The following is a 16215-nucleotide window of genomic DNA, read 5'->3' on the forward strand; positions in this document are numbered from 1 at the left end:
TAATAATTTAAATACGACTGCAACATTAACATATTATATACAATATGCCTATAATTTAAGAATTAATAATGTACTGCATAACGGTAATTGTATATTTAGCAATTCTTCAAATGCTGCGTAAACTTCCAGACAATCATGCCATATTTAGCCTATAAATCTTGAGTTTACAATTGTATGTTATTGATGCCGCACATATTATGTAAATCCTGAGTAAGGTTATATATATATAAATTATTCGGCCAATGCGTTAACTTTCCCAATGCCTCACACTCGTGGGAAATCCGGATTTGTCCTAATAAGAAAGTTTTCTACATTTTCTTTTGATAGTATACTAATATTTTCTAACAAAATATATATATTAATGCATATAATCTTGATTTCATTAATGTATAAGATCGGGTAACGTAGTAATGCTGATCGATGGGTTGGTACAAAGCACGGAAGCCTTTGATATGGCAGTTAAAAATCCCGCTTACGTTAGGTACCAACCGTAAACAGCCTTCACAGTCCGGAAGACTATATTTCCCCAAGGATTATTAACTAAAATATATTTTGACCAATGAACGAACTAAAGGGAATATATCGCCGTAGTTGTTCAATGAGATAACGGTAGATGAATGGTGTAAATACAAGGGAGATGGCAGGCCTGGGGACCCACAATCCCCCAGTGCAGTCGTACACAACAAGAAACATGTCGGCGATGCTACTAGAGGAAGTGCTACAATTTTGGCCATGAAACTAACGTGATTTAAATGAGGGTGAAGGCTGATGCCAGCTCCAAACCATGGCAGAGTCCAGTCTAGATTTGCGGCCTTTAACGGCCCTGGAAAATCTAGTGGGAGTGCAGATAGAAACTTTACAAATGGATGGTGGGGAAGCAGCGGACGAGGAGTCGGCAGGCACGGAGAGGGACACTGAGATGGACGCGGACGACGACCAGCCTCTCAAGCTGGTCTTAGACGACCAGGTGGCGACTGCCACGCCACCCTCTGCCATGGATGAGCCCCAGGAGGCGGCAGAGAGCTCCATGCCCGATGGTGACACGGAGACGGAGCAGGCTCGGGAGGACCTGCCTGGCCTGCATCATGTTAGTACGGACCCCCACCACGACAGTACTGAGTCTACCTGCACAGACCCACCAACCTCTCTAGTGGTGGACGAGGCGCCCTCAGCCTCAGAACTGCAACATTTAAGTGTACAAAATGATAGAGAACAAGTGTCGGAAAGTGAACAAATTGAAACGACTAGATCTTGGACTGTGCCAGAAAAGGACACATTGCCAAACGATGAAAATATTGAAACGGGGTCACAAGAAGCGGAAACTGAAGTGATGATGGAGGGAGGGGGGGACTCGAGTGCCAGTAGTGGGGGCGGTGAGGGGAGTGTATCGGGGACGGGCGCTCCTGAGCCCGAGGACCAGTTTAGTTGGGACAGTGTGCATTGTGTATTTTGTGACTCGAGTGCGATGGACCAGGAGCCTAAACTGTTGCCGTGTCTCCACTCTGCGTGTAGTAAATGTCTAACTCATGAAGCAGCTGAACCAGAAATGAACAAAGATGAAGATATCGTTGCAAGTAAGTATATTCCATGTGGGTTGTGAAGATCTCGGATAACATTATAAAATTGTTATATAGAATTTCTGCTTCAGGTAGTAGAACAATCTCGTGCTCCTTTTCTTATTTTTCTAACAAAGTTTGGTTAACATATCCCAGGCACTATATATTCATAATGGCTTAACACTTTCTCTTGATAATTACCTAACCATATTTTGTCATTCAACAAAATCTGTTTAATTATTAGCATATTTTCAAAGCAGTGTCATGGTTGTCAGTCATGGCAGAATTTCTGGAATGACTTCTTTAAGCAGTTTTCAAGTTCATTATTTGTGTGTAGTTTAAAGTAATGTTATAATTCAGTATATGCTGTGATTGTCACAGTAAAATATTTAAAATATATATATTTTTTTTAGATTTATGTATTATATAAATTATACATAATACATAAAATCATATGCTGTTTGCATTTTATTAAATCACTTGCATTAAAATAGACATTCCTAAGAAAATAAATTTTTTAAACATTCAAATGATGTTTATCGAGCATCGTATTTATCATATCTATTTACCTATATATATACGATAAATACGTATACTTGTATACGTATTTATCATTGTATAATACTTTGAGCTTATACAGTACTACTGTACCTACAGATCCTCTCGTTCTTTCTTTGTACCGTATATCCTTTCTCTGTTCAAAGTGTTCTGTTCAAACCCATAGCACCCAACACTACCTACTGTATCAAAACCATGGCTGGGTAAAACCGATGTATGTTCAAGTTGTTCACAGGCATTTGGAGAAAGCTTAGTTCTAATTGTACAAACTGCATGTATATAGTTCTAGGTTAGGCTGTGTTAGGTGGGGTTGGGGTAGGCTGTGTTAGGTTATGATGGGTTGGATTGGGTTTGGAAGGGTTGAATTGGGTTTGGAAGGGTTGAATTGGGTTTGGAAGGGTTGAATTGGGTTTGGAAGGGTTGAATTGGGTTTGGAAGGGTTGAATTGGGTTTGGAAGGGTTGAATTGGGTTGGGTTTGGAAGGGTTGAATTGGGTTTGGAAGGGTTGAATTGGGTTTGGAAGGGTTGAATTGGGTTTGGAAGGGTTGGATTGGGTTTGGAAGGGTTGAATTGGGTTTGGAAGGGTTGAATTGGGTTTGGAAGGGTTGAATTGGGTTTGGAAGGGTTGAATTGGGTTTGGAAGGGTTGGATTGGGTTTGGAAGGGTTGGATTGGGTTTGGAAGGGTTGGATTGGGTTTGGAAGGGTTGGTTTTGGTTGGGAAATGTTGGGTGGGATAGGGTCATGAAATACATCACTTCCATTTTCATAACAAACATATGCATTATTCAAAAGTAAAACAAGAAGTACTGTACCTAATTTCCTCATTGTTACATCACATGTTCACCGTCTTTCCCTATTACTAATGTTACATACAGTTGTCATTACTTGGCTGTAATTATGTTATCACATTACTGCAATTTTATATCTTTATTTAAGCCTCAGTGCAAATATTGTCAAAATAGTCACCCTGACTTTGCAAAAAAAAACAAAAAAAAGTAATAGTAATAAGAGAATTTGTAGGAGCAGTAATGAGGATTCGAACCTATGCACTGGGTGTCCCCTGCCCCCCCACACACACACTAACTACATCATTTTAATGTGATTTCTCTCTGAATAATAATAATACAGTAATAAACTTTTTTTTTTTTTTTAAATGTAGGTCTGTATTCAAAAGACTGGGATATACACCAAAATGATACTGTACTGTATATCTAACCTTATTTTGACATTGACAGTGGTCAAAGTTCCTTCTGGCATTCATCAAAATATGTTTTATAAGAGTTAGTAGTACCAAAACAAGTGATTTTGTTTTGTCTATTTTCATTTAAATATATTCAAAAGTAAGAAATTTGTATGGAAAAGTAGAGTAACAAAATAAATATAAACATTGAAGATCTCTGTGTTAGTGCAGGTAAGCATTATGTTCATTAAATGATGATGGAGGACCTGGAGCTAAAGTCACTCTGACTCTCCAAATGATTTTGTTGACTCATGGCTGCTTTGAGATACTGTTGAACTATAATAGCATTTTAAGGGTTAAGATTAGCTGTTCATCTTGTATCTTACAAATCCCTGCAAATTCTTAATGACTATTTCAACTTCTTTGTTAGGTTTAAGACTAGTCCAAAACAGTATGTGGTTTTATTAGGATGTACTACTTAGTTACATATTGTTCTTTTATATATAAAAAAAGGAATATCCCAAAAGCATGTCATAATACAATAAAAGATCACTGGTCTGATGGACCAAGTAACATTGCTTGGGCATGAAACCTAGATATTTTATCAAAGCAATTGATAGAAAGTACAGTGGTACCTCCATTTACAAATTAAATCTGTCCCCAGAGATGGGTCGTAACTTGAAAATTCGTAACTCGAAACAAATTTTCCATAAGAAATAATGTAAATTGAATTAATCTGTTCCACACTCCACAAAATATTAATTTTAAAATACATCTCATACATAATACACACACATTTTGTACTTTAGTATGTACAAGTTATAACTTACTTTTATTGGTGACTCTTGTTGGCGTATGGAAGACAGCGGGGAGGAGGAGAGGTGCTAGTGTTTGGAAGGGGAGTCCCTTTCTATTATAACATTAGGCAGTGATGACTACTCAGGGGTACTCTCTCTCTCTCGTTTTGCAGGCATACCACTAGGACCTGGTTGTGGCTCACTGCTTGTTTGTCTCACTAAGAACCTTTCCACAGAGACTTGTTTTCCCTACATTTTAACACCTGTCTGTAGTGTTAAAATAGACATCACATTGTCATTAATAAGGTCAATGCAACAGCCTGCTACAGCTTTATCTGGGTGAGTCTTTTCAGCAAAACTTTGTAGTTCTTCCCATAATTCACACATTTTTAATAAGAAGGGGACATCCTCCACTGCCTCTACTCACAACTATTTTCTTAGGTTGAACCTTACCACTGACTTTCTTGGGACCCATGGCGTGATATATAATAATTAGTTTTATGTTCAAAAGTCTTTTAAGTTCAGAAAAACAATGAAATTCTTTACAAAAAATTCAAGTGTGATCGTTACGAAGTGGGAGGCATTGGTAAACTGAAGCAGTTTACTTCACTACTAAACTTCATTTTTGCCACTAGGAACCACGCGCTCGGTTGACCCATATGTGTATCAACAGAGTCGCAAGTCGAAGCAAAGGTCGTTACCCGATTCAAATTTTCTGACAAAATTGGGGCCGTAACCCGAAAAATTCGTAAGTAGGAGCATTCGTAAGTCGAGATTCCACTGTATATGGTTCTTAAGGCTGACACATGGAAAGGGATCAACACTTGAAAAGTGCATTATGGGTAATAAACTTTTTCCTGACCGATATTGAAACTGGCACTATTTCAGGTCATCAGACAGCTCAATCAAGTGTCTTCAAATCAAGTGTAAATGTTACTGATTCATGCCAAACAGTGCTACTTTACATATTATTATCAGAACATAACAGATATTGGCTTTTGAGGAATGAGTCACCTATCATGGGTGTTCAGTTTTTAATCTCCGGATGCATGGTAAGAAGAAAAAAATTAAGTTGCTGAACATTTTGAAATTACCAAATGTCGCCAAACTATAAAGAGGACTAACACACCCTAAGAGGAGTGTGAGGCCGAACACACAGAACTAGGAGGCCTGGTTGAGGACCAGGCCGTGGGGATATTGGACCCCGAAATCATCGCAAGGTAATCGCAAGGTAACCCTGCTACCACATCAGAGGTTTACGGTTGTTCAACATCCTCCCAGCGAGTACAAGAAATATTGCCGGAACAACCGTGGACATCTTCAAGAGAAAACTAGATAGTTTTCTCAAGAAGTGCCGGACCAACTGGGCAGTGGTGGGTATGTGGGACCTGTGGGCCACTCCAAGCAACAGCCTGTTGGACCAAGCTCTCACAAGTCTTCAAAGCCTGGCCATGGGCCGGGCTTGAGGAGTAGAAGAACTCCAAGAACCCCATCAAGCATGTCCACTAGTATGAAATCTTAATGGTCAGTGCTTCCCAAGGAATAAGCCACCAAACACTGGGATACCTAGTTTCTGTCTGATACCCTTAGATGCTAGTCTGCAGACACTCATAGATTCAAGCATCTGTAAACCATGTCTGTTATTATAAGTGTGTTGCACTTTCAAACCTGCTCTCTCTCTACTCCTGCATCCTTTTCCAGAATTTCACCTCCCCATACCTTCACCTTCCCCATCCTTTCCAAACCCTTTGGACATCAAAGCGAAGTGTTACCCAATACTGTATTATAAGAACATCAAAATTAGGGAAACTACAGATTACCCATTGGGCCATGTGAGGCAGCTCCTGTTTATGCCTACCCAACTCACTTATTTATACAATACCAGTACAGTACAATACTGTATATCTAATAAATTGTCATCCACACTTCCATGGAAATAAACTTTCCTTCTTAAGACTACTCAATAGCTCAGTCAATAGAGCTTTGGCCTCACACACGTGAGGTCCATGGTTCAAGTCTTCTAGAGCCTGTATATCTAATCTCCGCTAAAAGAGAGCCCACCATAAGATCTATTTACTACATATCTACAACCAAATCCTCAAATCAGTATTTACCAAAGACCTTGCTGAATCCAAGCTTATCTGATTTGAAATTACTTAAGTGTAGAAACAGGATGAGAGCTATGCTTGTGGTGTCCCATCTTCCCAGCCTGTCACCGTCTTCCCAGCCTGTCACCGTCTTCCCAGCCTGTCACCGTCTTCCCAGCCTGTCACCGTCTTCCCAGCCTGTCACTGTCTTCCCAGCCTGTCACCGTCTTCCCAGCCTGTCACCGTCTTCCCAGCCTGTCACCGTCTTCCCAGCCCAACCAACATCCAGGGTATAAAAACACGCAAATCCAACAAAGTTCATTTTATAGATGGTCTCCTTCATGAGGCAAATGCAGTGTTTGCAGCCCTAACGGAAACTCACACAAAGGACTACCTTGATGGTGAAATATGGATCCCAGAATACAATCTCTTCAGATGTGATAGGAAACACCGGCTTCAGGGTGGGGTCAGCCTCTACATCAAAGACACACTCATCTGTACTGAGCTGCTAAACACCTCAAATGATATGGTGGAAGTGCTGATAGTCAAAATAGAGATCCTAAATGTAGTTGTTGTCCTTGTATATAAGTCACCGGAGGCAAACCCTCAGCAGTTTAAAGACCAACTAATGAAAATAGAGCACTGCTTGGAAAACCTCACAAATCCAGCTCCGAACATCATCCTGCTTGGGGACTTCAACCTACGGCACCTGAAATGGAAGCACCTGGCTAATACAGTAATATCAGAAAGAATACCAGGAAGTAGCCTAAATGAGCAGGCACATGCAAATGACCTGCTACGGATGTGCGATAGGTTTGCCTTAAACCAGCAAATAGTAGAACCAACTAGGAAGGAGAACACGCTGGACCTCATTTTCACTAATAATGATGAGTTGATCGGGAACATAATGATTACAAATACCTGTTACTCAGATCACAACTTAATTGAAGTTCTGACAACCATGGGGAATGGACCTTCAAAACCAGTCCAGATTCCCGGTGGAGGAGATTTCAGCAAATTCAACTTCAATAATAAACGGATAAACTGGGAGCAAATAAACCAGGACTTCACAGAAATAAACTGGGAAGAACAGCTAGGAAATGCAAACCTGAACCAGTGCCTGGAAAAAATAAGCTCAGTAGCACTAGAAATATGTTCAAATCGCATACCCCTAAGAAAAAAGAGAAAGAGATGCAGATTGGAACGGGAACGTCGTTCCCTATATAGGCGAAGAAAACGAATCGCGGAACAACTTGAGAGTCGCACCCTATCTCAAGAACGGCGAAGAAGGTTAGGTAGAGAAATAGAAACAATTGAACTCAAGCTACAAGAATCATACAAAACCCAGGAGAGGCAAAGAGAGCAAAAGGCCATCAGTGAAATAGAGAGAAATCCGAAATATTTTTTCTCCTATGCAAAATCAAGATCAAAAACCACATCTAGTATCGGGCCCCTGCGAAAGGGAGATGGAACTTTCACAGATGACAACAAAGAAATGAGCGAGTTACTGAGGAAGCAGTACGACTCTGTTTTCAGTGAGCCATTAAATGCACTAAAGATTGATAACCCAAATGAATTTTTCATGGATATGATACCAACATCAAATCACATATCAGACGTCGCCCTATCCCCACTAGATTTTGAAGAAGCCATAAACAGTATGCCTATGCACTCTGCACCAGGCCCGGATTCTTGGAACTCCATATTCATCAAGAACTGTAAAAAACCACTATCGCAGGCCCTTCACATTCTGTGGAGACAAAGCCTAGATACTGGCGTTATCCCTGACATACTAAAAACAGCAGAGATAGCACCACTCCATAAAGGAGGAAATAAGGCAAAGGCAAAAAATTACAGACCGATAGCACTAACATCGCACATCATAAAAATTTTTGAGAGAGTGCTAAGAAGTAAGATCACAAAATACATGGAATCACAGCATCTCCATAACCCCGGACAACATGGTTTCAGAACAGGGCGCTCTTGCCTGTCGCAGTTGCTGGACCACTATGATATGGCATTAGATGCTATGGAAGACAAACAAAACGCTGATGTAATTTACACAGATTTCGCAAAAGCTTTTGATAAATGTGACCATGGTGTTATTGCACATAAAATGCGTTCAAAAGGAATTACCGGGAAAATAGGCAGATGGATCTACAATTTCCTGACTGACAGAACCCAATGTGTAATAGTCAACAAAATAAAATCCAGCCCATCAACCGTGAAGAGCTCAGTCCCCCAGGGTACTGTGCTTGCTCCAGTACTTTTTCTCATCCTCATATCGGACATAGACCAGAACACAACCTATAGCACTGTATCATCCTTTGCAGATGACACTAGGATTTTCATGAGAGTTGGCAACATAGAGGACACGGCAAACCTCCAATCAGATGTTGATCAGGTCTTTCTATGGGCTACAGAAAATAATATGGTATTCAACGAGGATAAGTTTCAGCTCATGCGCTACGGAAAAATTGAAAATATAAAAACAGAAACCACGTACAAAATGCAGGCAAATCATAACATAGAACGAAAAGGCAATGTAAAGGACCTGGGTGTACTCATGTCGGAAGACCTTACCTTTAAAGAACACAATAAAGTAGCTGTCACAACTGCAAGAAAAATGACAGGTTGGATAACAAGAACTTTTCACACTAGAGATGCTATACCGATGATGATATTTTTCAAAACGCTTGTGCTATCTAGAGTGGAGTACTGCTGCACAATGACAGCCCCTTTCAAAGCTGGAGAAATTGCTGACCTAGAGAGCGTGCAGAGATCCTTTACTGCTAGAATCCACTCAGTAAAACATCTAAATTACTGGGACCGACTAAAGAGCCTAAATCTGTACTCCCTTGAGCGCAGGCGGGAGAGATACATAATAATTTACACGTGGAAAATAATTGAGGGGCTGGTCCCAAACCTGCACACAAAAATAACACCACATGAGACCAGAAGACATGGCAGGATGTGCAGAATACCCCCGTTGAAAAGCAGAGGTGCAACAGGTACTCTGAGAGAGAACTCTATCAACATCAGAGGCCCGAGACTGTTCAACACGCTTCCACTACACATAAGGGGCATAACTGGCAAACCCCTCACAGTGTTCAAGAGAGAACTGGATAAGCACCTCCAAAGGATACCTGATCAACCAGGCTGTGACTCATACGTCAGGCTGCGAGCAGCCGCGTCTAACAGCCTGGTTGATCAGTCCAGCAACCAGGAGGCCTGGTCGACGACCGGGCCGCGGGGACACTAAGCCCCGGAAGCACCTCAAGGTAGCCTCAAGGTAGGTAGCCTGTCACCGTCTTCCCAGCATGTCACCGTCTTCCCAGCCTGTCACCGTCTTCCCAGCCTGTCACCGTCTTCCCAGCCTGTCACCGTCTTCCCAGCCTGTCACCGTCTTCCCAGCCTGTCACCGTCTTCCCAGCCTGTCACCGTCTTCCCAGCCTGTCACCGTCTTCCCAGCCTGTCACCGTCTTCCCAGCCTGTCACCGTCTTCCCAGCCTGTCACCGTCTTCCCAGCCTGTCACCGTCTTCCCAGCCTGTCACCGTCTTCCCAGCCTGTCACCGTCTTCCCAGCCTGTCACCGTCTTCCCAGCCTGTCACCGTCTTCCCAGCCTGTCACCGTCTTCCCAGCCTGTCACCGTCTTCCCAGCCTGTCACCGTCTTCCCAGCCTGTCACCGTCTTCCCAGCCTGTCACCGTCTTCCCAGCCTGTCACCGTCTTCCCAGCCTGTCACCGTCTTCCCAGCCTGTCACCGTCTTCCCAGCCTGTCACCGTCTTCCCAGCCTGTCACCGTCTTCCCAGCCTGTCACCGTCTTCCCAGCCTGTCACCGTCTTCCCAGCCTGTCACCGTCTTCCCAGCCTGTCACCGTCTTCCCAGCCTGTCACCGTCTTCCCAGCCTGTCACCGTCTTCCCAGCCTGTCACCGTCTTCCCAGCCTGTCACCGTCTTCCCAGCCTGTCACCGTCTTCCCAGCCTGTCACCGTCTTCCCAGCCTGTCACCGTCTTCCCAGCCTGTCACCGTCTTCCCAGCCTGTCACCGTCTTCCCAGCCTGTCACCGTCTTCCCAGCCTGTCACCGTCTTCCCAGCCTGTCACCGTCTTCCCAGCCTGTCACCGTCTTCCCAGCCTGTCACCGTCTTCCCAGCCTGTCACCGTCTTCCCAGCCTGTCACCGTCTTCCCAGCCTGTCACCGTCTTCCCAGCCTGTCACCGTCTTCCCAGCCTGTCACCGTCTTCCCAGCCTGTCACCGTCTTCCCAGCCTGTCACCGTCTTCCCAGCCTGTCACCGTCTTCCCAGCCTGTCACCGTCTTCCCAGCCTGTCACCGTCTTCCCAGCCTGTCACCGTCTTCCCAGCCTGTCACCGTCTTCCCAGCCTGTCACCGTCTTCCCAGCCTGTCACCGTCTTCCCAGCCTGTCACCGTCTTCCCAGCCTGTCACCGTCTTCCCAGCCTGTCACCGTCTTCCCAGCCTGTCACCGTCTTCCCAGCCTGTCACCGTCTTCCCAGCCTGTCACCGTCTTCCCAGCCTGTCACCGTCTTCCCAGCCTGTCACCGTCTTCCCAGCCTGTCACCGTCTTCCCAGCCTGTCACCGTCTTCCCAGCCTGTCACCGTCTTCCCAGCCTGTCACCGTCTTCCCAGCCTGTCACCGTCTTCCCAGCCTGTCACCGTCTTCCCAGCCTGTCACCGTCTTTCCAGCCTGTCACCGTCTTTCCAGCCTGTCACCGTCTTCCCAGCCTGTCACCGTCCTCCCAGCATGTCACTGTCTTCTTGTGTCCTGTGACCTTTGTTTCATGTTTTGTTTTGTGTGGACATATTAAGCACCCTATTAATGCCCCCTCCCCCTTGTTATATCCTTTGCGCAACCCATCCTCCGAATTGACAGTACATTTTAATACTAAGTGTAATAAGTACATTTCCTGACTGTCATACATAGTACATAATTGCACTTATGGGGCTGTTACATTTACCTCCCCATTTAATTCTCCTCGTTTTCTGTTAAGACACTCAGAATTTTAGGATGAAGTTTTAAAGTTCTGTTTGCTATACACAAGTTTTAAATACACTGTATAAGAAATTTCTTTCTCAGTTTTATTAAACAATAAAGATTTTATACAAAATTTGAAAATATCCTGAGTTACTTTGCAATTTATTTAAATATTTTAGTTTTGTTTTATTTGTTTTATAAAACTGTAATATCAATATAGCTATAGGTTAAGTAGTAATTGTAATTATTACTGTAATTGTAAGCAATAAAATGCTTATCTTCAAAAACTAAGACGTTAGGTTAGGTGGTGGTTTTCTATTCAGCTTTTCAGGTAAACTCAAATATTCACAATATATTTGACTATGATTTAATACTAAGTGTAAATAAGTACAATTCCTGTCATACATAATTGCACTTATGGGGCTGTTACATTTACCTCCCCATTTTTGGAGGAAGGGCTGCCTTTGCGACGGGTTGTGATATTGCAGCTATACTGAACCAAGGTGGTATGCTTTCCATCACACAAATAAACAAAAATGCTGCTATTGGCCCTTGCAGTGTTTAAGTCGCAGGTGGAAACGAATGAAATTCATCAAATAAATAATTAAAACAATTTACTGAAATATTAATGAAGAAAAATGGCACCTGAGAACATTTGGCTGTTATTATAGAACAAATAAAATAAGTAAATGAAAGTTTAAATCTAATACAAGAGTATACTGGTGTGCTGAAGACATCTACCATACCACCACAGCATCCAGCAAACGATGTAGGCTGAGGGCAGATGGCATTGCAGGAGTTTAAGGTGATCCAAGAGCACTAAGAGAGACTGACTCTCTAGGGAGGCGGTGCCCTTTATATAGTCTGGCGGTGATGACTCACATCCGGTGTCAACGCAAGGTGGTAACAAGCGCTATTAGCAAACTGCTAGTTTGTGGCTGGCGGCGCCTTTGTGTTGAGGCGGCCCACTGCTAGCTGACGGCGGTTAGCTGCTTGTTTGTGAAGACAAACTACACGTTAGCGGAGGTGCTCGGTTTGCCGCCGAGTCTTACCAGGCCGTGCCAGGCCTTGGGGGGTACAGAGAGGTGGAGAGATAGCAGGACCGATGACTCATCTGGGCTGATGTAGAGGTGAACTTCAGTGCAGAGGCATTGAGGGTTAGTGGAAAAGGTAGTTCCACTGCTATGCAGGAGATTCATGTAACACCTTTCATACATTTGTACAGTATAAGTTTTGCATTTCAGTTGTCTTATCTGCCGTTTTAGGGAATGTAAATTACACTATTAACTTTCTGAACATCTAGAATCATATATTAGGCTTCTAATTCCTGGGATTAACTTTACTCTTTCTATGTACAGGTTTAATTGAATTAATATCCATTTTATAGTATGATTAAAACTGAACTACAAGCTGAAAATTGGGCCTAACAAGGACAAGATAAAATAAAAGAATATACAGTATAATATTAGATGTATTGAATATATAACATTAGATGTATAAGCAGTCCCCATGGCGAAGTGGTAACACACTCGCCTGGCATTTCGCGAGCACTTTGGCCTGGGTTCGTATCCTGGCCGGGGAGGATTTACTGGGCACCAATCCTTAACTATAGCCTCTGTTCACCCAGCAGTGAATGGGTACCTGGTTGTTAAACAATTTGGTAGGTCATATTCCGGGGAAAATTAGGATTAAGGACTTGCCCGAAATGCTATGCATGCTAGTGGCTATAGCATGCTAGTGGCTATAGCAACAGAACTCTTATACAGTACTGTATATGTCGTACCTAGTAGCCAGAACTCACTTCTCGGCCTACTATGCAAGGCCCGATTTCCCTAATAAGCCAAGTTTTCCTGAATTAATATATTTTCTCTAATTTGTTTCTTATGAAATGATAAAGCTACCCATTTCATTATGTATGAGGTCAATTTTTTTTTATTGGAGTTAAAATTAACGTAGATATATGACCGAACCTAACCAACCCTACCTAACCTAACCTAACCTATCTTTATAGGTTAGGTTAGGTTAGGTAGCCGAAAAAGCTAGGTTAGGTTAGGTCAGGTAGGTTAGGTAGTCGAAAACAATTAATTCATGAAAACTTGGCTTATTAGGCAAATCGGGCCTTGCATAGTAGGCTGAGAAGTGCGTTCTGGCTACTAGGTACGACATATATATAAATAAAATAAAATATTAAAAATTCTTATAGATATGAATCCCCAGATCCTGCTTACCTTAATTTGAATATTTATACATAATTTTTTTGGCTTAAGTTCTCTAATCATAAGTCCTAGATTTTTGCATTTTAATTTGAGAATTTCAACATTGTTAAGCATAGGGTGAAAGTGCTTAAGCACCATGCTGCGCCAAGTTTATTGTGAAATTCCCCGTGCGCATGAAATAAAGTTTTCCCCAAAATTTCTTTTTTCTTCATAAAATGATAAATTCCCTTCCCTGAACATGACTATGTAAAACTTAATACCAAATTCCACTTACTTTGACTGGGTACGTGGACAAGGTGCTCTGTGACGTCATCAGGGCCTGGTCGCCCGTGCATGAATCGCCTAGACACGGTCACTTTTTTTGTTCTATGTACAGGCATACCTCAGAATAAGAGTTTAATCCGTTCCTGGAGACGCCTCGCCTTCCGAAAACTCGCATTCCGAAGTTAATTTCCCCATAAGAAATAAAGGGAAATGAATTAATCCGTTCCTGACTACCCCAAAAACCCCACATCAAACTAAATTTTTATACCTAATTTACCTAATTCATCTAAATAAACCTACAAAACTGTGTTCCAGTTATTACTTACCTTGCTCTCGAGTGCTGTAGGCGTATGGAAGATGGTGAGGAGGGGGGAGGAGGAGAGGAGTTACTGTTTGGAAGGGGAGTCCCCTTCCATAATCACATCACATAACCCCATGCCTTGTAACACTATGGATACCACTTCTCTTTCTAAATTTTTCAAACCAGCCCCTGCTTGCCTTAAACTCTTTCTTATCTGCATCACTCGTTGCAGGGGTATTCTTTAGAAGGTCTTCGTGCAACACCCTGGCTTTCTCACAAATAATGGCCTCCGAAACACTATCACCCCTCAACTCCTTGTCGTGTATCCAAATTAATAACAACTTTTCCACTTCTTCAAGTATTTGTGGTCTTTGTGCCGTTAATGTTCTTACTCCTTTTGCCACTTAAGCACCCATAATCTTATTTTTCTTCTTAAGTATAGTGCATATTGTTGATGTGGCTTTGTTGTACTGCCTACAAAGTTCAACAACACGTGTACCGTTCTCATGCTTCCGAATGATCTCTTGTTTCTCCTCTATTGTCATCCTCACATGAGCTTTCTGGCCTTTATCCTTACCACTGGCTTTCTTGGGACCCATGGTGAGATATATAATAACAAATTGTATAGACAAATCACCAAAAATCCAACAAAACAATGAAAATCCGCGAGAAGAATTGATGTGGGGGTAGTCACTGAGCGCTAGACAGTGGTAAACTGAGGGGCGGAGGGGCGACGATCGCCGAACCACCACGCGCTAGGTCGGCCTGTACGCGTATCAACAAACTCGCGTCCCGAAGTAACCCTCGCCTTCTGAGACAAATTTTTGGAGTAAATACTGCTCGCCTTCCGAAAACCTCGCATACAGGGACAATCGCATTCCGAGGTACCACTGTATTTCCAATGCGGTTTTATTTTTTATTTTTGTTATCGCATATAATGCATATTTGTGTCCTTTACAATATGTATACAGTAGAACATTCATAATGTACCATGGAACTGTGATATATGTGTCAGTAATGTGTCCACAATGAATGTTTATTGTCGCAATATTACTTGTTAAAAATTCACTAAAGTTACAATATGTACAGTTTCACACACTATTTACACAGTAACACATCGTATTATACAGTACTTCGGAAGTGAGTAATAATCAACGAAGTAGTCCATGGTGTACAGCGTGACTTCGCTCTCGTTGCACCAGGTACAGATAAATTTTCGCTTCCTGTTTCTTCATTCTGTGTGCTTGCAAATAACGCACTCACGTACACCCTTGGCTTTAGTACTTGTAGGTTGTATGTAGCCAAGCTTGTAAAACATAAGGTAGCATTGAAAAGATTATAGGAAAAGATCAATTTGTAAGGTAGTCTTGAAAAGATCGCTTTGTATGGTCCCACACAGGAAGAGATTCAGCTTGCCTCAAAGAGTGTCCGTCAGTCAGGAAGAGATTCAGGTATTCTTGAAAATATCTATGGAAAACACCACCATGGAAGCTGCTAACACTGTTCATCTATGCTACTTATATCAGATACATTATCACTGAACACAGAAAACGATTCATCTATGTATCATCTAAATAAATTGGAGATAGCATAGGATTGCAAGGATGACGCTCAGAGCTACAACTGGATACGCTCGCTGTATCGTCCTCATAGGTGCTGTCTCACTTGCATCCGACCTTTGTGTTAGGTCCTTATTGCACCTAGCTTCACCACTATTATGACCCTCATGTTCTTCGAACAATAAGGTTTGAACTTCACTGACAGAGCGTTATCTTTCAACACTGCGTTGGACAGGTGTTTGGGAGCCAGAGGCGCGTGCGCCACCCATGGTTGCTCATTCAGTACTAACCCAGCCAGCAGTCCTAGGGAATTCTGGGAATTTTTTCCAAGATGGCTGCCTCTCACTGGAGGTCTTAAGAGTCCATTTCGTACAAAACCAACCTCGCACACATTTAGAATGCTTACGGGAAAATCAAAAAGAGCTTTCTTGGTTGGCGCAGTTTCCCGCCGACCGACAATACTTGGTTGACGCAGTTAAGTGGTTAAGAATGATATATATGATATTACTGATTGATTAAACAAACAATTATTTTAGTGAATAAAATTTATGCTATACATTGAAAGAGGAGATGCTTTATAAAATGACACTAGAATAAGTGCTGCACAGTACATCTAAAGCCCCGCAGATATATTAAAAAAACTGAAGAAGCCATATACTGTATCTTGAGATGATTTCGGGGCTTAGCGTCCCCGCAGCCCG

The 16215-nt window shown here is 42.4% G+C and overlaps 1 protein-coding gene across 2 annotated transcripts in view; it reads left to right on the forward strand.

The window, feature by feature from the left end:
• The first annotated feature begins 544 nt into the window (after positions 1-544).
• The window catches only part of LOC138358832 (uncharacterized), a 38918-nt gene continuing 23247 nt past the window's right edge, over positions 545-16215 (forward strand). Inside the window, exons 1-3 of one of the 2 annotated variants that reach the window (XM_069317069.1) lie at positions 545-1574; positions 4266-4431; positions 4728-8141. In XM_069317069.1, coding sequence (XP_069173170.1) covers positions 785-1574; positions 4266-4431; positions 4728-4746 — 975 coding nt within the window. In that variant the 5' untranslated portion in view covers positions 545-784 and the 3' untranslated portion in view covers positions 4747-8141. Of the gene's footprint in view, positions 1575-4265; positions 4432-4727; positions 8142-16215 lie in introns of those variants that run through there. The other variant, XM_069317068.1, reaches the window with a different exon arrangement.

The sequence above is a fragment of the Procambarus clarkii genome, chromosome 86, assembly GCF_040958095.1.
Source record: "Procambarus clarkii isolate CNS0578487 chromosome 86, FALCON_Pclarkii_2.0, whole genome shotgun sequence".
Taxonomy (NCBI): Eukaryota; Metazoa; Arthropoda; class Malacostraca; order Decapoda; family Cambaridae; genus Procambarus; species Procambarus clarkii.